We start from the raw sequence: 19,911 nt of genomic DNA, 5'->3' as shown, positions 1-19,911 counted from the left end.
TCAGGTCAAAACGTCGGCATAAAATAAATAAATATGGTTTTGTTTATTTATGTTGTTCTTTGCTGACCGCACCCCCCGACAAACCCCTCCAAGCATTAATCTACGGTCAACTATCTACACCTCATTAACTAACTTTAATTTGAGCGCTGGCAGACATCTGTACGTCTAATGGTTTCTCATTTCTCAAACGATCTCAAAGTCTATCTGTCCTTCCATCCCTCCGAGATGCTCAAGGCCGTCCAAAAGATACAAGAAGATATTGACAGCATTAACGCATGGGCATTTAACAATGATTTGAAGCTGAATGCTGAAAAAACCAAGACCATTCTTATTGGTTCAAAATGTCTCTTTCATTCCCTCCCTTACGGTCCTCTACTCTTCCTTAACAACCAACCAATTCACTTCTATCCTACAATAAAAAAACTTGGTGTTACCTTTGACTAACACCTCTCCTGGAATAACCATATTTCCCAAATCACACACAAATCCATAACTGTACTCAAACAATTCCTAAGATTCCGTAACTCCATTCCTCAGAACACCTGTCACCTCCTAGTATCCTCTCTGGTCTTCCCCCACTTCGACTACGGATCCTTGGTGTATGGAGGGCTATCTGCAGGACTAAAGTTGAGACTGAAGAGACTTATGAATTGCTTTGTAAGATTTATCTTTGGGTTCCCAAGGCACTTTCAAGTCTCCCGCTGGTATACCGAGTTGAAGTGGCTCTATCCAACCTCCTGAAAGCAAAAAAATCAAAAACCTACCTATATCCTAGATCTCCTCACTCTTCGCTCATCCATCCTCTCATTAAACACCAGATCCCAACCGATTGATTTATATATGCCCCCCTATAGAACCGCCTTCTTTAGCAAATCCTTCGTAATACGTGCAACCTCCTTCTGGAATTCTCTTCCCATTTCCATTCGCCAGTCCTGATCCATTCTTTCCTTTAAACAAAACTTATTCCTCCACTTATTGTATAGCCAAACCTCCACATCATTGTAATCAAATAAATAGGCATATATTGATTAACATTATAAACAGAGTAAAGCCAATATACCAATGTAATTTCATTTTACTATCTGAAAATTTGTAAATGTTTGCCAGATAAAAATCTTAATATATGGACCATATATTTATTATTAGGGGACATATGTCCCAGAATAAAATTATTTTTTCATTCATTCATTCAATCTGCACCATGCATCTCACCTCTCTCATGGTTAGTTTTACCATTCTAATTAACTTCTCAGTGATGTTGAATTCTCTCATTGCCTTGTACCATTGTTCCCTACGAATGCTGTCATATGCTGCTTTGAAGTCAACAAATAGGTGGTGCGTTATAATTTTAGTCTTTTATTCAGATCTCCCTCGTATTATCAACCACTGTTCTAGTTAATAGTTTAGTGTCCCAGATTTGATCTCTGTTATCTATGATTTTACACAGATTTGTTATTAAGAAATTTTCTTACACACCACATATCCAACTGAGAAACAGAAATAGATTTGGCGAGAAGAAATTAAAAAAAAAAATTACCCGGCATGGTGTTAAGATAAGCCATGAAAACACAATTCAAGAAGAATTAAGATATAAGAAAATAATAACAGCTTTATTATGACCACAAAAATAGCATGAGTAGCTTTATTTAAAAAAATAAAATAAGCATGAAAATATGTTGAAAAATTGGAAGTTGAAGTGAAAGTTAACAAAACTATATATTCCAAAGGAAACATCGCTGCCTACGAGAAGAACTAGAACTAGAAGGAATAGAAAAACTCTATGAAACTTCATCAGAAGCAGAAAACAAATAGAAGCCTCTCAGACCTCAGATGACCACAAAGAAATGAAACTAGATTAGGACGTTAACCAAAATAAGAAAGAACAAAATGTTATAGAAATAAACAAAGCTCAACGAAAGAAAATGAATGGAATACTTCTTGTGGTGAGCTTTACCTGGATTCACTGAATTATCAAATAAAAATTCATCATGTAAAGATCATAGTAAGGAAACAAATACAGAACAAGATCAAGCAGCTCTTCCCAGCCAGTTATATAATATGGAGATGGAAAATATTATCATCATTGTTGCACTGGATCAAATTCACTACAATTTGGAGGAAGATATTATAGCACCAGAACGACTTTATTTTAATTTTTCAAATATTCACAATAAAAACAATAAATTGATCTCAAAGTGCCAAAGAGTATTCTCAGATAAACAGAAATGAAAAACTCAGTGGTAAATTTGGAAGAATTTCTGATGATGTGAGCATGCAAGATCAAATCTATTTTCTGTGGAAGAAGTGAGTGATAAAAATATATTTTCACAATCCCATAAACTGTAGAAGGATAATTTTTGTTAGTTTTCTTGCCAAAAGCCAGAAGAAGATTAAAAACAGTTTGTCAGCTTAAGAGTGTAAAATAAAGTAAAAAGCTACAGCAATTCTATCTGTTAATAAAATGAACACTCTTTTTAGGCTGAGTTCAAAAAAAAGAAACTGGAGTCTAAGAAAATGTTATCAAATTTCCAGAACCAACATTTTTCGACACATATTTTTTCCCTCCAAAATCATGGAGTTGTATGATCTCTAATAGCTCAACTGACATCATCCTATTGTGGAAAAAAGGCAATAATGTGAAAATGAGTTATTTTGTATGTATTTTCTTACTAAATTTATATTTTTTAGACTATGTCAATAATTGGTACATTTACCCTGTGAATAACTGGTGCAAATAGAACTCTATGGTTTATTATTATTAACTCCAAACTATGATTTGTTTTTTGGATATATCAAGGTGGATTTAAAGAATGGATAGTTGATTGATGCCAAAATCATTGAATAAAACAAATGATTTAAAAATCATGCAATTTTCCTTTGAAAAAAATCTCAAGATCTACTAAAGTGTCAATAACTGCTACACTCTCCCTCTAACAATTAATTCATATATTTTTGAAATTTTATCAATATGAACCAATTTATTAATAAATCAGTTATATATGAAGAGACTGTTGATAATTTTAATTTCAGATGTATTAATTCTGATAATGTGCCATTACAGATTTGTAAATATCTTTCAATTTATGTTATTTAACTTTGTCTTTTAATTTACGAAAATGATTTGCTTTATGTTTTTCATATCACTGACTTCTAATTTTTTTTTCTTTTTTTTTTTTAGACATAAAAGAAATGCCTTCCAATGATTCTTCTTGTGAGCCATTGAATTTGTACAATATTTGGAAAGTAAAAAGAGAATCATTTGGTGAAATTATGTCTAATATCATAGATATTACAAATGATAGCGATTCTGATTCTGATTCTCATACAGATAGCCCTCAAAAAGAAAAATCGCTTTATAAACTTTTAACTGTTTCGGGCTTAGCACTTAAAAGTGTGAATGATGATTTTGCTCCATCAAAACAAATAAGTCAATATAAAACTTTAGAGGATAAAAATACCTTTAAAAAAGAAAATGATTCAAATAAAAAAATCTTCCCAAAAGTTGAATTGGTGCAAAAAATAAAAGGAAGTCATCCTAGATTAGCTTATTTAGGAAAATCTCGATATTTTACGTCTTTAAGGGAAATCTATTTACCGTTAATAGAAATGTGTAAATCATCTTCATGGGAACAGAAATCTATTGATGAGGTAATATTCATTAATGTTTGGTTTATATATTTTAAACTACAGTCAGATCTCAACTGACGGCCAGCTTGACTAACAAACATTTGAACTTATGACAAAAAAAATACTTAAATCATTTCGTTTAATTACTGGATGACGTAATCAATTCTGTCAGCCAATTTTCTGCCAGAAGATAAATACATTTATATCGAAATATAATATATTATGTAATTCTTTCCATTTTTGTACATTTAGCAAACTAATTAAATTATCTTTAAATAAACACTTTAATGTTAAATATGTTTTACAAAGGATGTGGACCAACAGAACCCTGTCGTGAATTGAGAACTGACTGTATTTCTATTATAATACATATTTTGTTATAAATATGTAATATTTGTTAATCAAGATAACCTATATAAAATTGTTTTATTAATAAAAATTTACTACCATGTAGGTTGTGAGATGGAGTAATCCATGAGATAGATCAGTGACTTTCAGTACTAAACAAAGCTAACTTGTTATGTCAAATTCTCTTGACAGAAAATATGGTGGTTTATCAGTATCTCTTATAACCTGTAAAACTATGGTTTGACAGGCTCTCTCTTCTACTATTTACAAATGAGTACAGTAATGTTCCCCTTTACGTTATTATTATTAGTTTAAAAAAACTGTACCACTGTAACACATGAAGAGATTTTGTTAGGAAATACTGTTTCAAGACCAATAGTTACACAAGGTGATTTTATCAGGATCTTGTTCTAGTGCAAGTTTGTTCCCCTTGAGGGTAACCCATTTTAGAAGAGCTGGATATGCATCAGGAGGATTTCCTGAATTTTTATTGTTATTATAAATATTGAGAGATGTGGAACCCTTCCTAACCACAACCCACATGGATCTTTTGTACAATAGCCCTTTGTTCATCTAGGCCTATATGGAGACTTCTTATTGTTCTCAAATCATTCTTTATTAAGTTTAGTTAGAATTTAGCCTTTTCCCTTGACAAATTAATGAGTTTGGATTGTTTCATACCAGTATGTTTCCTTCTTTATTTCCCTGGATTCTATTTTCTTAGCAGGACAATCGGTATACCTCATTTTCAAATTTGGGTTGTCCTTTACATATGTGATTGAATGACTACTTAGAAGTTCTTTCCAAAATCAAATTTTCTTGGTAAATAATTGCTTATTGAGCTATCCACTTTTTTCTCATGTTTATGATTCCAGGCATGCTGATGATTGAATAGATTTGTTAGAATCTCTTATTGTTGCCAAATGTGCAAGTAAGTTAAGCATTTATTTCTTTGCTTATGGGACATTTTTCTGTTGTTTTTGGCCTCCAAATAACTCATGTATGGTCACTATTTCTTCTTCTCTTCTTGAGATCAATAGCACATCATGTGCGTATTTAAGTGTGCTTAGTTTTTCACCGATGATATTGATTCCATATTTATCCCATTCCATCTCCTTTAGAATAAGTTCCAATACTATACTGAAGATCTGTGGTGATAGTGTATCTCCTTGCCTGACTCCCCTCCTGATTGGAATTTCTTTGCCTTTCCTGTCGCTAGATATAAATACTTTGTTGTAAGTATATAATTTTGTTATTATAGAAATGTATTTATCCTCAATACCTATCGACTTGAGAATGGTCAGAATCAAAATTGAACCCTGTGATTACTTCACAATCCTTGATATTCTTTTATATTGTATAGCAATATGTAGTCTATTTCATATTTTTTCACATCAGAGGCGCCACGTCCACTTGTTTTTACTTTTTTCTTAAAGTAGGTATTTGCTATTTGCAGTCTGTTGGCCATGGAAAAATCTACAAGTAACACCCCTCCTATGTTTCTCGTTCCATACAAGGAGCTTCCTATGATAGATTCTTCACCACTAACACATTTTCTAGCCCTTCCATTCCAGTCTCCCATTACTATGATGGAGTATTTAAAGTTTCTTGAAATGTCCAGAGTATGCTGTACATCATTGTAAAAATTTTCTTTTTCTGCTTCTATAGCAGAAGCTGTTGGGACATAAACCTGTATCAGAACTATTTTCTTACTTCTGCCTACCTTAATTGTCAATGTGCTTATTTTCTTAAAATCAGTTACTTTATTTTTCCATTTGTTGCTTACTATAAACCTAACTTCTCCTAGACCTTTACCTGAGCTTGTGTGTGTGAATACCATAACATCCTTACTTTCTGTGATTTTTTTAAATTCCCTTCTTACCTCAGATAATCCTATTACGTCCCATTTCAAATATTTTAGAGCCTGGTTTAGTTCTAGTTTTCTATTGTCCCCTATTAATGTTCTTGAGTTTAAGGTGCATTTATTGAATTTGTTTCTTCTGAGTTTCTTTTTGAAGCTTGCTTTGTCCTTACCCATGCCTTGGTTAAGCCTTATAAAGATAGGAGTAGTTTTTTGCTATACATTATTTGTAATTACTTGTTCATTGTTTGTATTATCAGAAGATTCCCCTTTCATTTTATCATCTGTCTTCATTTCTTCTTTATGAGACACCAAGAATCTGTCAGATCTAATAGATCTGTGATGAGTTTTATCTTTCATTCTTTTCCCTTTTGACATTTTCTCTGTTTTTTTGCTGGTATTTTTTACAATTGTTTCTTCATCTTTATCTTCACTCTTTTCTTTTTTTTTCATTATATTATGAATACCTAACTAATATGCTGTGGGTGAATAAACTGTAGGTGGTATGCGCAAGTGATGTAAGACTGCAGTGTGTGGTGGGCTTCCTCTTCCACTAGTCTTTATCTTTTATCCGTCTCCAATCCAAAGTGTTCTCCCAAGACAGTCAGATGCATCCTTCTTCAGCCTCTAGCCAGTAGTTTGCTCCTCTGACATCTCCCCTTCCTGCACCTCAATCATTCTCCCTCTCTTGTCCATAGGGGTGGAGCCATCTATCTCTTTTATCTATTTCATTGGCTGAACGTATTTTTGAGAGAGGGAGAGATCAGAAATTTTCTCGTGTGTCGATTCTCATCCTTTCAAAGGTAAAAATCTAAAAGTCCTTTTAATACTTCCATTTTATTACCCTTTTATTTTCTCTGGGTGTTCAGAAGGTCGAAATAGCTGTTCCACAATAGAAAGGCCTCTATACCTGCATTTATACGGCAATACAAGATTCAGCTGCTACCCTGGGTCTCGCATTTAGTGCTATCAACTTAGGCCTGTAGCCCTTTGAGATTTTTATCTGCTGCCCTGACCTGGGCCCAGAGCGTTATCCTGTTGTGGAAATATATATACTTCCTTGAAATAAACTAATTAAATTAAACTAAACTTCTTTTCCGCCCCAGTATCTCTATACATAGTATATGCCTGGTATGACGAAAAAGAAAAAATTAGAAAGTATTTCTTAATTTTTTCTTAACCTCCTTGTGTACTTAAAATGTTTCTTTCTTATTAAAATTAAATATGTTATGGCAACACTATTTCATATTCTTTTTCTATTCACATTATTACTTAATATTTAATAGCTGCCTTTTTGTAGCAAAATGGCGAATGATAGTGTAGAGTTCTGAGATTTTTCTAGGGTGAACTGTCTTTGGTGCCAAATCTGAAAAAAATCTGTCCTTTAGTCTTAGAGAAAAGCTGCAGACCCCAGAGGGATGGATTATTTTATTCTTGAAACCTAAAATCTTAAATTTTGAGCAGGAGCCATTTTTCTTGGTTGATTACAAAAAAAATGAGCTTTGGACAATGGAAATCAGTCAACAACTTTACTTTAAAATCAGCAAAACCATGAATTCTGACCATTTTAGACGTTTGATTTGAGAAATTGATAATATTGTCTTATTCCTTTTTATCTAATCTGAAACAAATATTTGCATAAAAATTACATCATATAATATCCGAAAATTTGTAGAATAAAGATTGTAGTGCAGTTCTTGCCCTTTTGAAAAAAGTATATAAATTTACATTTACATCGGGATCATACATACATTACATCGGGATCAGGACTATTTAAAGTAAGCAATGTCTTAAAGCCTGTCCGATATCTTAATTATTAGTTCAGATAAAGTTCCTACATTAGATCCATAAAATATTATTATGTTATATTATAGATGGTATTGTAGGTCTTTTTGCCAGTTGTTAGAACTTCCTAATAGATTTTTTTTTTTCCCTGGGGTCCCCACTTCTACCCTTTGTGAATAAACCTTTGTCCCCATTTGAAGTTAAGTTTCCTTGCATTACTACTAGGACCAGATTTTCATGCAATTTCATCTTTTGTTCCCTAGCTTTAAATGCCATTAAACCTCGACGGAGATGTGAATTATGGAAAATACACTAATTTTATATTGTACAAAATTGCATCTTTCGGGGTTCTTCCAAAATTTTGCACATTTTTAATTTTACTCTTTTTGGGGAAAACTTTGATTTTTTTTTTTTCATAAAATCTAATGCTTGAACTAAATTTCTCAAATTATACACATATAGATATGTGTATGTATGCCAATATTTATTTTCTTTTTTGTTTAAAATTGAAAAATTTGAGGTAAACCAATGCATTAATTTGCATATGAAAATTCAAATTCAACCTGAAAAAAAAAAAAGAAATAACCAAGTAAACACTAGTGACGAATGTTCTTTGAATAGTATTAACCAGTGGATTTGGGTAACTATGAATAAGTCAGTCTAGAATATAGTTATAGAGACCATTTTGTATTATCAACTTGGACTCCCAGTCCTCCTCTAGCCCTTCACTCTTTTTTTTTTTTTTTTTATTTTATTATTCTATTATATTACCTATGTATATTATTTTAAATAAAACTTGAATAAAAAATCAGTTGGTCTGATCGATATTAATATACCTATACAGTTTTAATTAAGCTTTTTAAAGTTTTTCTGCATTGACCTATTACTTGTTAGTTTTTTGGTTAATGGTATATTCTTATATCTATATAATAATAATAATCTTTATTTATTCTGGGATTGATCCCTTTAGAATAATATACAGGTGTTAGAATTAGGCTTTAAAGCCTTAGAGTAAACAAATACAGTATAATACAAGTACAAAATAAAAATGAAATTATAAAACATCATAAAATATAGCAAGAGTGAGTTCGAAAAGATAAAAATGAACCACAATAATTAACAAAGTATATAAAATAAAAATAGAACAAATAAAATAAAACTATATGTCATATCACAAAACATAAGATGACTAACTTCTGATAATAAATAAATGAGAAAAAAAAATGTTAAAAAATCAAATACAATTAAACTAAAAGTAATAAATGGAAAGGTACAATTTCTGCTATTATACATATTTACAAGTATAAAACGAAAAACTGAAACATTAGATGCAGCAAATATATAAACCTTGTCAATTGTTACTCTTCCAGAATTGGGTGGACAGAAGGTGGTCGTAGATACAGGATTTGAATTTTGGAAGGGTATTAGAACTACAAATGAAGGAGGGAATAGAATTCCATAGGGAGGAGGAGCAATTAGGAAAGATCTACCAAAGGCTGCGGTTCGATGGGCAGTTACATATAAATCTGAAGGCCGTGAGTGGGTATTGTGGGAATGCACTGAGGATTTAAATTGAAGGATATCAGAGATTTACGATGGACGGCAGGCTTGGACAATTTGGTAGAGGAAGGAAGCAAGAAAATATTTACGATGGAAGGAGGGGTAAAGCCACTTCAATTCTTCATAAAACCGGGTGACAGAGGCGTTCCTGGGGACCCCAAAGATGAATCGTACAAAGCAATTCATTAACCGTTTTAATTTTGCTTCGAGATCCCCAGAGACACCCCCGTAAACCACACAGCAATAATCAAAGTGGGGGAAAATTAAGGAAGTAACCAGGAGTCTAAGGGTTTCAAAAGGAAGTCAGTGACAAAGATAATTTAAACGTTTTAGGGTGAAGAAGGTACAACGGTAAATATGGGAAACATGGTTTTTCCAGGCGAGAGTTTGGTCTATAGTGACACCAAGGTTTTTTATGGATGGAATTTTATCGGATTGTTGTTTAGGAGTAAGGTTGGAATAGGAGGAATAGTTTTCAGAAGGTGATTGGATCCTATTACGATTGCCTTAGTCTTCTCTGCATTCAGCTTAAGCTTGTTTTCTTGTGCCCACTGACTAATTCGATTCAAGTCCTCTTGAAGCTTCTCCTTGGCAACCAATAAATCAGAAGGTGGGAAGGAAAGGTAAATTTGGAGATCATCAGTGTACAAATGGTATTGAGAATGTTGGATAAGGAGGGGAAGGTCATTGATGTAGATGGCGAAAAGAGTAGGGGAAAGCGATGAACCTTGATAAACACCACAGGTAAGGGGTCGAGTCAATGATGGTGGCTTATCTGGAACCACTACGTACAGGGAGCGATCGGAAAGGAAGGATTGAAACCAGCGCAAAGAACTGTTGGATAAAGGAAGATTTCGTAGTTTGTTAAGAAGGATGTTGTGGTCTACCGTGTCAAATGCTTCGGATAAATCAGGAGGATGAGGATAGTTAGGTTTTGGTGTTCCATGGCAGTTTGAAGATCATGGGTTATTTTTAGGAGAGCGGATTGTGTTGAATAGCCAGATCGAAAGCCGGATTGGAGGGGATTGATGAGGAAACGTTCTTCTAGGAAGTTTGAGAGTTGGTTTTGAACAAGGCATTCTATCGGTTTTGAAAGGTTAGAGAGGAGAGAAATAGGACAGAAGTCATTAGGTGAAGATGGATTTGGTATTTTATATATATGTATATATTTGACCGTAAAGATTTAAATATAAGATGGTCAGGGTTGCGGTCCAAAAAAGGAAGAACAAATAGTTTAAAACTATTTTAATGTCTGACGTTTCGCCCCACTTTGCAGGGCTTCATCAGGGTTGTTCAAAGTGAACGGTTGAACAGCTTCTTTTTTTGTCTGCAACCCTGACCATCTTCTTAGATTTGAGATTTGATTTAATGGTCGAACTAAAGCGGTTTTCCGAGAAGGAAATGTGGCATTTTGCTAGGAAAAATTGTATATATGATAAAGTATGGGGATAAGGACTGGGAGATCCAGTTAAATCCAGGTTTTAATCAACTTAACAGGAATGTTGTCTGGTCCATGATCGTTGGTATTGGATCTTAGAATAGTGGCTAGTAATTCTTCATAAGATATGTGGGAAAAAAGAAGTTTTCAGAATTTAAGGTGTTATTTGGAATATCAGTAAAGATTGATGGATCAGTAGCATGGCATGTGAAATGTTTGTTGAGATCGTCAGGTGTTATTGGAAGGGAGCTGAGGTTATTGGATTCTGGTAGGGATAAATTTCGGAGTATTTTCCACTTGGATTTGATGAATGTGAAGGGATTTAGCATGTCGAACTGCTAATTGGGTTGCATTATGGAGTAGTTTAAAATGAAAATAATCTGCAGACAGGCGAGTCCGACGAAATTTGCGTCTAGCTGCTTCTCTTTGTTTTATCATTGCATTTATTTCCGAAGTAAGCCAAGGTGCAGTTGGACGGCATAAGGTTCTGGTTTTGAGAGGAGCATGGATGTCTAATATGGATTGCTGATGTGAAGTGAGGGTGGAAACCATATGGTCGATGGAGTTATAGGAGTGTATAATGTCCCACTGAACGGAATCAAGGTCCGGTTGAAGGAATTAATAGGAAAGGAGGTCCAGATTACAGTATGATATGATTTTGGGAGTAAAGCATTTGACTGGTAGGTCATACGATATTTGGATCAGATCGTGAGATGAGGGAAAGGGGACCGGGTGCTGAGAAGAGGAAAGGATTTTTACTGGAGAGTCACAAATAAAAAGGTCTAACCAGGTGTCAGAGGATTGTGTGTGATATGTAGAAGAATAAGGAACGAGGTAGAGATTGAGGGAAAATATTAGGTCAGTAAGTAAAGATTTATCACTGGATTGAGAGAGCATGTTGGTGTTAAAATCACCAGTGATAATAATATTGGAATAAGTGGAAAGAAGTTGGACAAGGGAGGATTGGAAGGTGTTATTGAGTGAAACTCGGGGAGGTCAATAAATTACAGCAAATAATAGAGGAGAGGATATGGTTGAAATTTCAAAAAACATGTATTCTGCATGGGGAATGTTAGGAGAGGGAGATTGGAGTAGGATTTTGACCTTGAGACTAACATGAACATACAACCCAACACCACCTGCAGTACGATCGGATCTGTCTTGACGAAAGAAATTGTAATTGGTAATTGAAACCTGAGAGGAAGGAATTTTTAATTCCTTAAATTAATTAATTAATTAAAATAGGAAGGTTTAAGCCACGTTTCGGATACTACGATGATGTGGTAAAACTTATCAAGGAAGTACTGTATGAATTCATCGAAGTGGGCAGTAACGTGACGAACTGAGGACATTAGTCATAACTGTGGGGTGGCAAATGGGAAAGTAAGAAAAAGAATAAAGGTTGAAGGATAGAGAATAACAATATTTTATATACTGCTACGATTATATAGAATTGACAATAATAAATTGCAAGGAATTTGTTGCTTGAGTTATCGAATTTTGAAAAAAATAGTCAATAAAGTTTGAGTTATAAAAAATTAAAAAAAGATGAGATGGAAATAAAGAAAATTCTACATTGAAAAAAATTAAAATAAATGTAAATAAAGTATCTTCTATACAAAAAAGAAAAGGATAACAATATTGTGGTCACTTGGATACCGAATTCAAATGAAGACATCCAAGTCGCTGGTCTTGCCTATGGTGACCACTGGGTAGCCATCGGACTACCGGCACCTGACCCTACCTCTGCTGAACCAGATGTACTTGATTTTCGACACTTTCTGCTTCTGCCTGGCTAACCAGTAGAGGTGCTTGTTAGCGGGTGTCATGGCTTCGCTCAGATATACTGGTATAATCTCACTATAATAGGGCCTGATGCTCCTTCCTGTTTAGACCTGAGCCGTACCGCATGGTCTAGATCGTCCGGACACAGCTTCACACCCAGGCCTGCACCAACACTGAGAACTGTTCCCACAGTGGTCTATCCCTGCTTCTCTGGGATTCCTCTAATCTCTGCTGTATTTTTTAGATTGTTTTGCTCAGCCTGATTAAGTCTCCCTCAAGGTCCGATAATTTAACTTTGAGTTTTTTGTTTTCAATGGATTATTCTTCCATTTTGTTTTTCTGCTGCTCCAGGAGTGCTTCAATCTTCTGTACCCTGTCCATGTTTTCAAAAGAAAGCTTGGGCTGCTTCAGAAGAGAGTCCTTTATATCTTTCAGCTCTTCAATGCCCTGAAGCTTAGTCTTCATTTCTTTAACCTCCTCGATTTCCCACTTGAAAGAGGTGAATCATTGTGGCAGGTCCATTACCTTTTAATATGTTGGATCCTGATTCACATTCAGCACAGGTCCATTTTTTAATGAAATCTGGGTCAGTATGTCAGTATTTAATGGGGGGGGTAAATATTATTTTAATAATGAGGTGTAGATAGTTGACCGTAGATTAATGATTGGAGAAGTTTGTCAGGGGGTGCGGTCAGCAAAGAACAACATAAATAAACAAAACCATATTTATTTATTTTATGCCTAAAAAAAACCATATTTATTTATTTTATGCCTAAACAAAACCATATTTATTTATTTTATGCCCACAAACAAAACCATATTTATTTATTTTATGCCAATAAACAAAACCATATTTATTTATTTTATGCCTATAAACAAAACCATATTTATTTATTTTATGCCTATAAACAAAACCATATTTATTTATTTTATGCCTATAAACAAATATATAGGGCATAAAATAAATAAATATGGTTTTGTTTATTTATGTTGTTCTTTGCTGACCGCACCCCCTGACAAACTTCTCCAATTATTATTTTAATATGTTTGTATTTATATGTAAAGATGTTATTTGAAATTGTAATTATTGTATGTGTATTTGTAAGCAGTTTGTAATTCAGAGGCGGTTTTTGACCAAATGTTTATTTAAATGATAGGAGCCAAATTGATTCAGAATTTATTAAAAAAATATATATATATTTTGAGTACAAAATAATTTTTTTTTACCTAGAGAGGAGGAGAAATGTAATATGCTCTTTTTGAGTAAATAGTATATTTTGATGTATAAAGGGTATTTAATATGTTAATATGTTTAATATGTTAATATGTATTTTATGTATCATTTTAATATTGTTCATTTGTTTTGTTTATCCAAAAAGCAAGCTAACCAATTTTCATTGTCCATAATAAATTTGTGATTCAAAACAAAACCAAGATGGTGGTACGTATCCTTCAAAAAGTCCGTGGAATCAAGGCCATGTTGAGCAGATTCAAATATCATAAAAACTATTTTAACTCTTCCCATTATAATTGAAAATAAAGTAAATTTAAGAAAAAATAGAAGTCAAGAAATAGTGCTAAAGAATAATATTCATAAAGTAAATCATTTGCAAAAATCCCTAACTGTTGTGCGACAATCAATGTTTACATGCAACATCGAGACAGGTTTTGGTTTTTGGCGAGCATTCTTTGTTTGGGCGCGATTGGGAAATGAGGTTTCCAGGATGAGGAGGTCCTCATTAATTTCTGTCTACCAAGGGTGTACATCTTGAAAAAAAGTAGGACAACCAAGAGTCCCCCAAGAAGAAAAAGACTCTGAGTTTGGATTGCCTGGTGAGAGGACGTCCGTCGGCTGGAAGCGGGAAAGATTGGAAGCCATTGTTGTGAGAGAGACATAGCATTTTTGCTGGTAGGACATAGCATTATAGAAAAGAAGATACCAAGAATCATCAAAAGAAGATTGTGAACTTGGTTAGTTTTGTTATATCTAAATTTAAATACATGTGTAAAAGAGTTATTAATTTAATTAAGTGTTAATAGTAGAAGTGTCTGTTTCTGATTGCCTAGAAACCCTCCCTGAGATTAAGAGTCTTTTATATTATAAAATTTAAATAAAATTCTATTATCTATTCAATATTAAAGTTTTTAATTAGATCCCAAGCTATCCTTTAAATAGGAAACTATCTATAAACTATTAAAATTCTTTTTATTTAAAATTAAATAATTTTTAAATTATTACATAATATATGGTTAAATATTTGCTAAATTAAAGACTTAAAAAAGAAAAAAAGGGAGAGAAATGACCAACTCGGTTGCTACTCAAAACACTGACTTTTATTGAGTCCAGCTCGTCTATATATATACATTTTGATCAGCTGATCTCCACGGTCAGCTGACATCGAAGTAGCATCTGACTCAGGCTGTAAATCATATATATATACACACACATACAATTGAAAAGCTAAGCGAAAGAGCATGCTATTTGAAATTTTAGGGTAATTATGCTTAGAACAATATTTTTAAATATTCCTTTCGACATAATGGGCTTATTGTTTTTCTTAAACTTAAAATTGAGGTAGTTATAAGACATTGAAAAATTGAATTCCAGCATTCATAATAGGAATATAAAATCATTTATTACTATTGGCTTTCTCATTGCTCTTCTATTATGGACAAAATTTTAGGTTTTTAATCAGAGTAGTTCAGTTTTTTATATGTAGATATTATCAAATACTTTTATTTATATTATAAAGTAAACAACAAAGTTGATTATTGCAGTTTTTGGGTGTGTGTAAAACACGTTGAATTTTTACTGCATGATTTTGGGTTTTTTACTGCCCAAAGATCCAGTCTGTACTACTAACCACCAACCCAATATATCACTTTTACATGTAATTTTTTTCTTAAATTGATTATTTTTTAGAAAGATATAAGTTTTATATAGTTGGTTTGTTCTAGATTCAACATTTTTGCTGTTATTCACTAAAAAACATTTCTTTATTTGAATAATTTTTTTCTTTAATACAATTTTTCCTGACGATTTTTTTTTTTTTTTCATTGGCTCGACAGTCCATGGAGGTCCAAGGCCTCGCACGATGTACTTAAGAAATACATCGCGTGTTTCCTGATGTGGTTTTCATAGGGTGGGTCCATCACCCCCACGCCTATTTTTGTGAGTGCCACCCATTGGCTAACGGGCCTCACAAATGCCGGGGGGAGATAGTGAGTGAGTATTGGTAATTTTATGCCTGAAAAAATCCCGGGTAGGGCCGGGCTTGAACTCGCAATCTATAAAGTTACCACACTGCTACCGTCACCCCCCCCCCTTTCCTGATGATAATTTTAAAAATTATTTCAAATATAATTTAAGGTCCAACAATCAAACTTTAAAATGTTATATGACATCCTATTTCCTTAATAGGGATGCAGTTAAATACCATTTAATATTTGGTCTGGTTCCTAGCTCTGGGTTGGATTTCAAGTTGTATTAGAAGGAAGTTTGGATGCCTAAATTCTTAGTTTCAAAGGGTTCCATTTCTTAGGTTTAGGTCTGTATGATCTCCTACTCCTTGCAATCGAGATCTTTGCAATGACTAAATTGTGGTTTGAGTCCACATTAACACCTCTATAGGTCCTTGCACTTATCAAGTTGGACCTGTGGTGGTAAGGATTAGAAATCAGCATAAATAATATAAAATTACAAAAATCTTAGAATACTCTCCTAAATTTTACTAACATCTCTAGAAGTTAGGTAAAATTTGTGAGAGGTGACATTCATGAGATTTTGAAGAGTTTTTTTATAATAAATATCAGATCAGAACAAAATATATTTATAGAAATTAGAGTTTAAGCTTGGAACTGTCAAGCTCTTAAATCTGAATTACTTATTTTTATACTTAATATATATATATATACTTAAACTTAAATTTATTTGTATGAGTGATGGAAAAAAAGAGAGAAAATTTTGTAGAATTAAAATAATGGATAAATTAAACATATTTAAATAACTGAGGAGAAGATGGTTGGGGGTGCGGTCAATGAAACACAAATAAGTATGACTAACTTATTTTAATGTGCCGACGTTTCGGCTAGAGTTTCTAGCCTTCTTCAGGGCTGCTTGCTGAAAAGTTGAGCGCCTAACTTTATTAAGTAAAGCGTATTAAGTAAAGCGCGTATTAGGCGCTCAACTTTTCAGCAAGCAGCCCTGAAGAAGGCTAGAAACTCTAGCCGAAACGTCGGCACATTAAAATAAGTTAGTCATACTTATTTGTGTTTCATTGACCGCACCCCCAACCATCTTCTCCTCATTTATCATCCACGGTCAACTATCTCTCATAATTATGAATATTTAAATAACAATAAAAAGCTGGAAAAAAATTAAAATATCTAAGGTAAGAAATTATAAATAATAAAACTGCTTATTTTGTAACTTTTCCATGAAATATCTTAAGAATAATTATTTGTCTTTTTTAAGTAAATGATTATAATATGTTTTATTAATACTTTTGTTTTAAATTAATTATTTTAATTGTTCATTTTAGGTACTTAAACACGTGAAAAATATGACTAGGGAGTTATATGTAGCAATGTGTGATCCATCAGTAGATGCTTATTTTAGCACAATGTATTTCAGAGATAATCAAATCATTGACTCATGTTCTGACGTATCTGAACTCAAGCTGGAATATAATATTTTCTCTCCCAAGTAAGATACTAGTAAAATTAACTATTATTCAGGATTGGAAAGTGAAAGATTAATTTGTTTTTAATGTAGAAAATGGAGGGACAAGGAAATTTATGTTGATCTTCGAAGAGGAATTGCGTTAATTAAGGTCTTATGTGACTTAGATCCTAAATGTATGGAAGTTATATTGAACTCTGCTCTGTAAGTTCTTATTTACTTTTTTAAAATTTAAATATAGAAATTTTTTCTGAAATTCAAAAAAAATTCATCAATATTAAATGATTAGTTAATCTAGGTAAAAAATATCCTGGCTTAAACCAAAATAAAGTCTACATAATTTAGTTTTGGTATGCAAAGTGTAAAGTCTGTTTTAGAAACTGCAGTGTCTGAGTATGCAATATACTCTCTGACTTATAGGAAAAATACCTCAATAACTCACACATTATTATATGCTGTTACCATAGGGCCAAGAATAAATTAGATAGGCTGCTTAGAAAGAAGTACTAAACCTGTTTTAATAACATGAGTAATATGGATTTGATTCCCATCAGAATCAGTTAATATCTATTATATGGCAGTCTGAAAATGACTCTTGACACTTCCACTCTGTCAGGCTAGATACCCCTACAAATACCAATAAAAGAAACAATAGAGGTTTAAACACTGCTTTAACCCATAAAACTTGAGCATGATGATCTCAATCTGACAGTGATAGTGGAAATGGAAAAGAAAAATCTATTCCTTACTTTAAAAATAAGTGCTGTATATTCTGGAAAGAATTTTCATTATGTGAAACTTTCAGTTTAAATCTTTTTTATCTATATATTTGGCAGCAATGGGACTCTGGACTAGAAAATGTTATGTGTATCACTATATTAATGAAACTAATTATTGGTATTTTCTTATTATACATGATAGTTTACAGGATACAGGATAGTTTAGTATTAGACATACGATAAAATACAAAATACAGGGTTTAAGTGTGGTACATAGGTTTTTTGGACACATTCTACACCTTATTTCTATTCTTATTCACATTCTATTCTTATTTTGCCATATCAAAGTTTGCTGTTAGATTAGTTTTTTAACTAGGCTCAAGAATTTGAAATAACAAGCTTCATTGAAATTTGTACATCTATTCAATCCATTTAGCTCCAGTGCAAATGTTTCATCATTAGCAGTTGTTGTTTTGATTTATTTTAGAATAAAAGTACAAAAGTTTATTGCTGAACTTAAGCAGAACATTTAGCTGTAAGGATTTCACAAACTGCTTTTATTTATTACTAAACCATGAAAGCAGAGTGTAGTATCAATCCACTTTTTTTTTTTAACTTTATCTCTTTCTCTTTATTCAAGCTTCTTGTGACTAATTCTTCCAAAGGGAAAATTTTTACATTTATAATTAGTAGATTTCATTAATTTAAATTTATTTCCCATTACATCTCTTTTCAAAAATATCATTAATATTACAGTTACAACCAGGCTCTCTTTATTTTCAGGGTTTATTTTATTTAATTCCATTATATCATATGATTATAAGTCTGATTTTATATATTTCAAAATCCAATTATTATTTTATCCATTACTATTGTATTTTCTCTGTTTAAGCTGAATATTATTATACTTTTCCTTAGAGTACAGTTTTCCTGTCATTTTTTCATAATTTTGAATATTATTTGTCATTTCATTTACCTGTTATTTGATTTCTTCTTATAGTTTTTTTTTCTTTAGTGTCTTTAATGTTTGCTCCAATTATTAATATTATTACTTTTTTTGGTATCTCATCTAGAAACAAACTTCCTTGTGAATTGCCCATGAAACCCCCCCAAAAAACAGCTTTTGTTAAAGGGAAAGATAGTTCATGCTGCTCTAGAAATATTATGAAACAGCCTTCTACTGCAGGAAAAAAACAATTTAAGAAAGATTTAAATGAAAAAAATAAAAAAGAAGTTAAACTAGATAAAGAAATGGAGTATCCTCCTCAGGAGAGTGCTAAAAGAGACGATGGAAATGATAATGAATGTCACCTTGAAAAAATATCCAAGGTAAATTTTTTTTTGTTTTTTACTGTAATAAGTTCAAACGTTTTGAGAAAAATTGTTTCAGATAGGTATATTTATTGATAAAAGTTTTATATTTTCAGGAAGAAAGTGTTAACTTTTTCAAACTTCATTCCATTTATTAGATGAAATTCAATGTTTCAGGCATATTTGTCCCTTTTGATCCTCAGTGCAACAGGTGGGTCTGAGAAACTCGTAGTCATATTTTTTTTGTATTACATTTTCATGTTCTAGACTAATTTATTTTTACGGCTATGTAATCCATTGTCAAATAAATAAATAACCACATTATTCAATGCATTATATTGATGAAATGATTTGTTATAAAGAGTTAACAAATAATTGTAACTGGGCCTGACAGACCCACCTGTTGTACCACGGGTTAAATTGGACAAAAATTATTAAATCAAATTTTATCTCTCCACCTTATAAATTTGTCTTCCTTTATACAGGTATTTAAACTTTATTTATCAATTAAGGGATGGGGCTGTTGGTATAAATAGTAATTAGGGTCGATCCTATCTACTGCTCAGTGATTGTTTCCAAAATTATTCCATTGAAAATTATTACTATCAGGACCATTTGCACCCATAATTATCTATTATTTTGGTGAAGCTGTGAGTGAACCATGTAGATCATTGAAGTGTAAATGGGTCCACTCTTCTACAATTGGTCCTATTTTGACAACTATTCTAAAAGTTTATTTTAAAGGTGATATTTTCAGATTGAAAGCTGATTTACTCCTTCCATTCCTCACTTTGAT

The 19,911-nt window shown here is 32.4% G+C and overlaps 1 protein-coding gene across 1 annotated transcript in view; it reads left to right on the top strand.

The window, feature by feature from the left end:
* Window positions 1-19,911, top strand: part of LOC106688103 (putative leucine-rich repeat-containing protein DDB_G0290503) — a gene marked incomplete at both ends in the record, with an annotated part of 171,142 nt that overhangs the window by 72,560 nt on the left and 78,671 nt on the right. Inside the window, 4 exon segments of the mRNA XM_067045074.1 lie at window positions 3,179-3,648; window positions 16,946-17,109; window positions 17,179-17,289; window positions 18,878-19,133. Coding sequence (XP_066901175.1) covers window positions 3,179-3,648; window positions 16,946-17,109; window positions 17,179-17,289; window positions 18,878-19,133 — 1,001 coding nt within the window.

The sequence above is a fragment of the Halyomorpha halys genome, unplaced genomic scaffold (genome assembly GCF_000696795.3).
Source record: "Halyomorpha halys isolate HHAL.00 unplaced genomic scaffold, Hhal_1.1 Scaffold1052.1, whole genome shotgun sequence".
Lineage (NCBI taxonomy): Eukaryota > Metazoa > Arthropoda > Insecta > Hemiptera > Pentatomidae > Halyomorpha > Halyomorpha halys.
The sequence above is the reverse complement of the archived record's forward strand: the minus strand, read 5'-3'. Positions and strand labels throughout refer to the sequence as shown.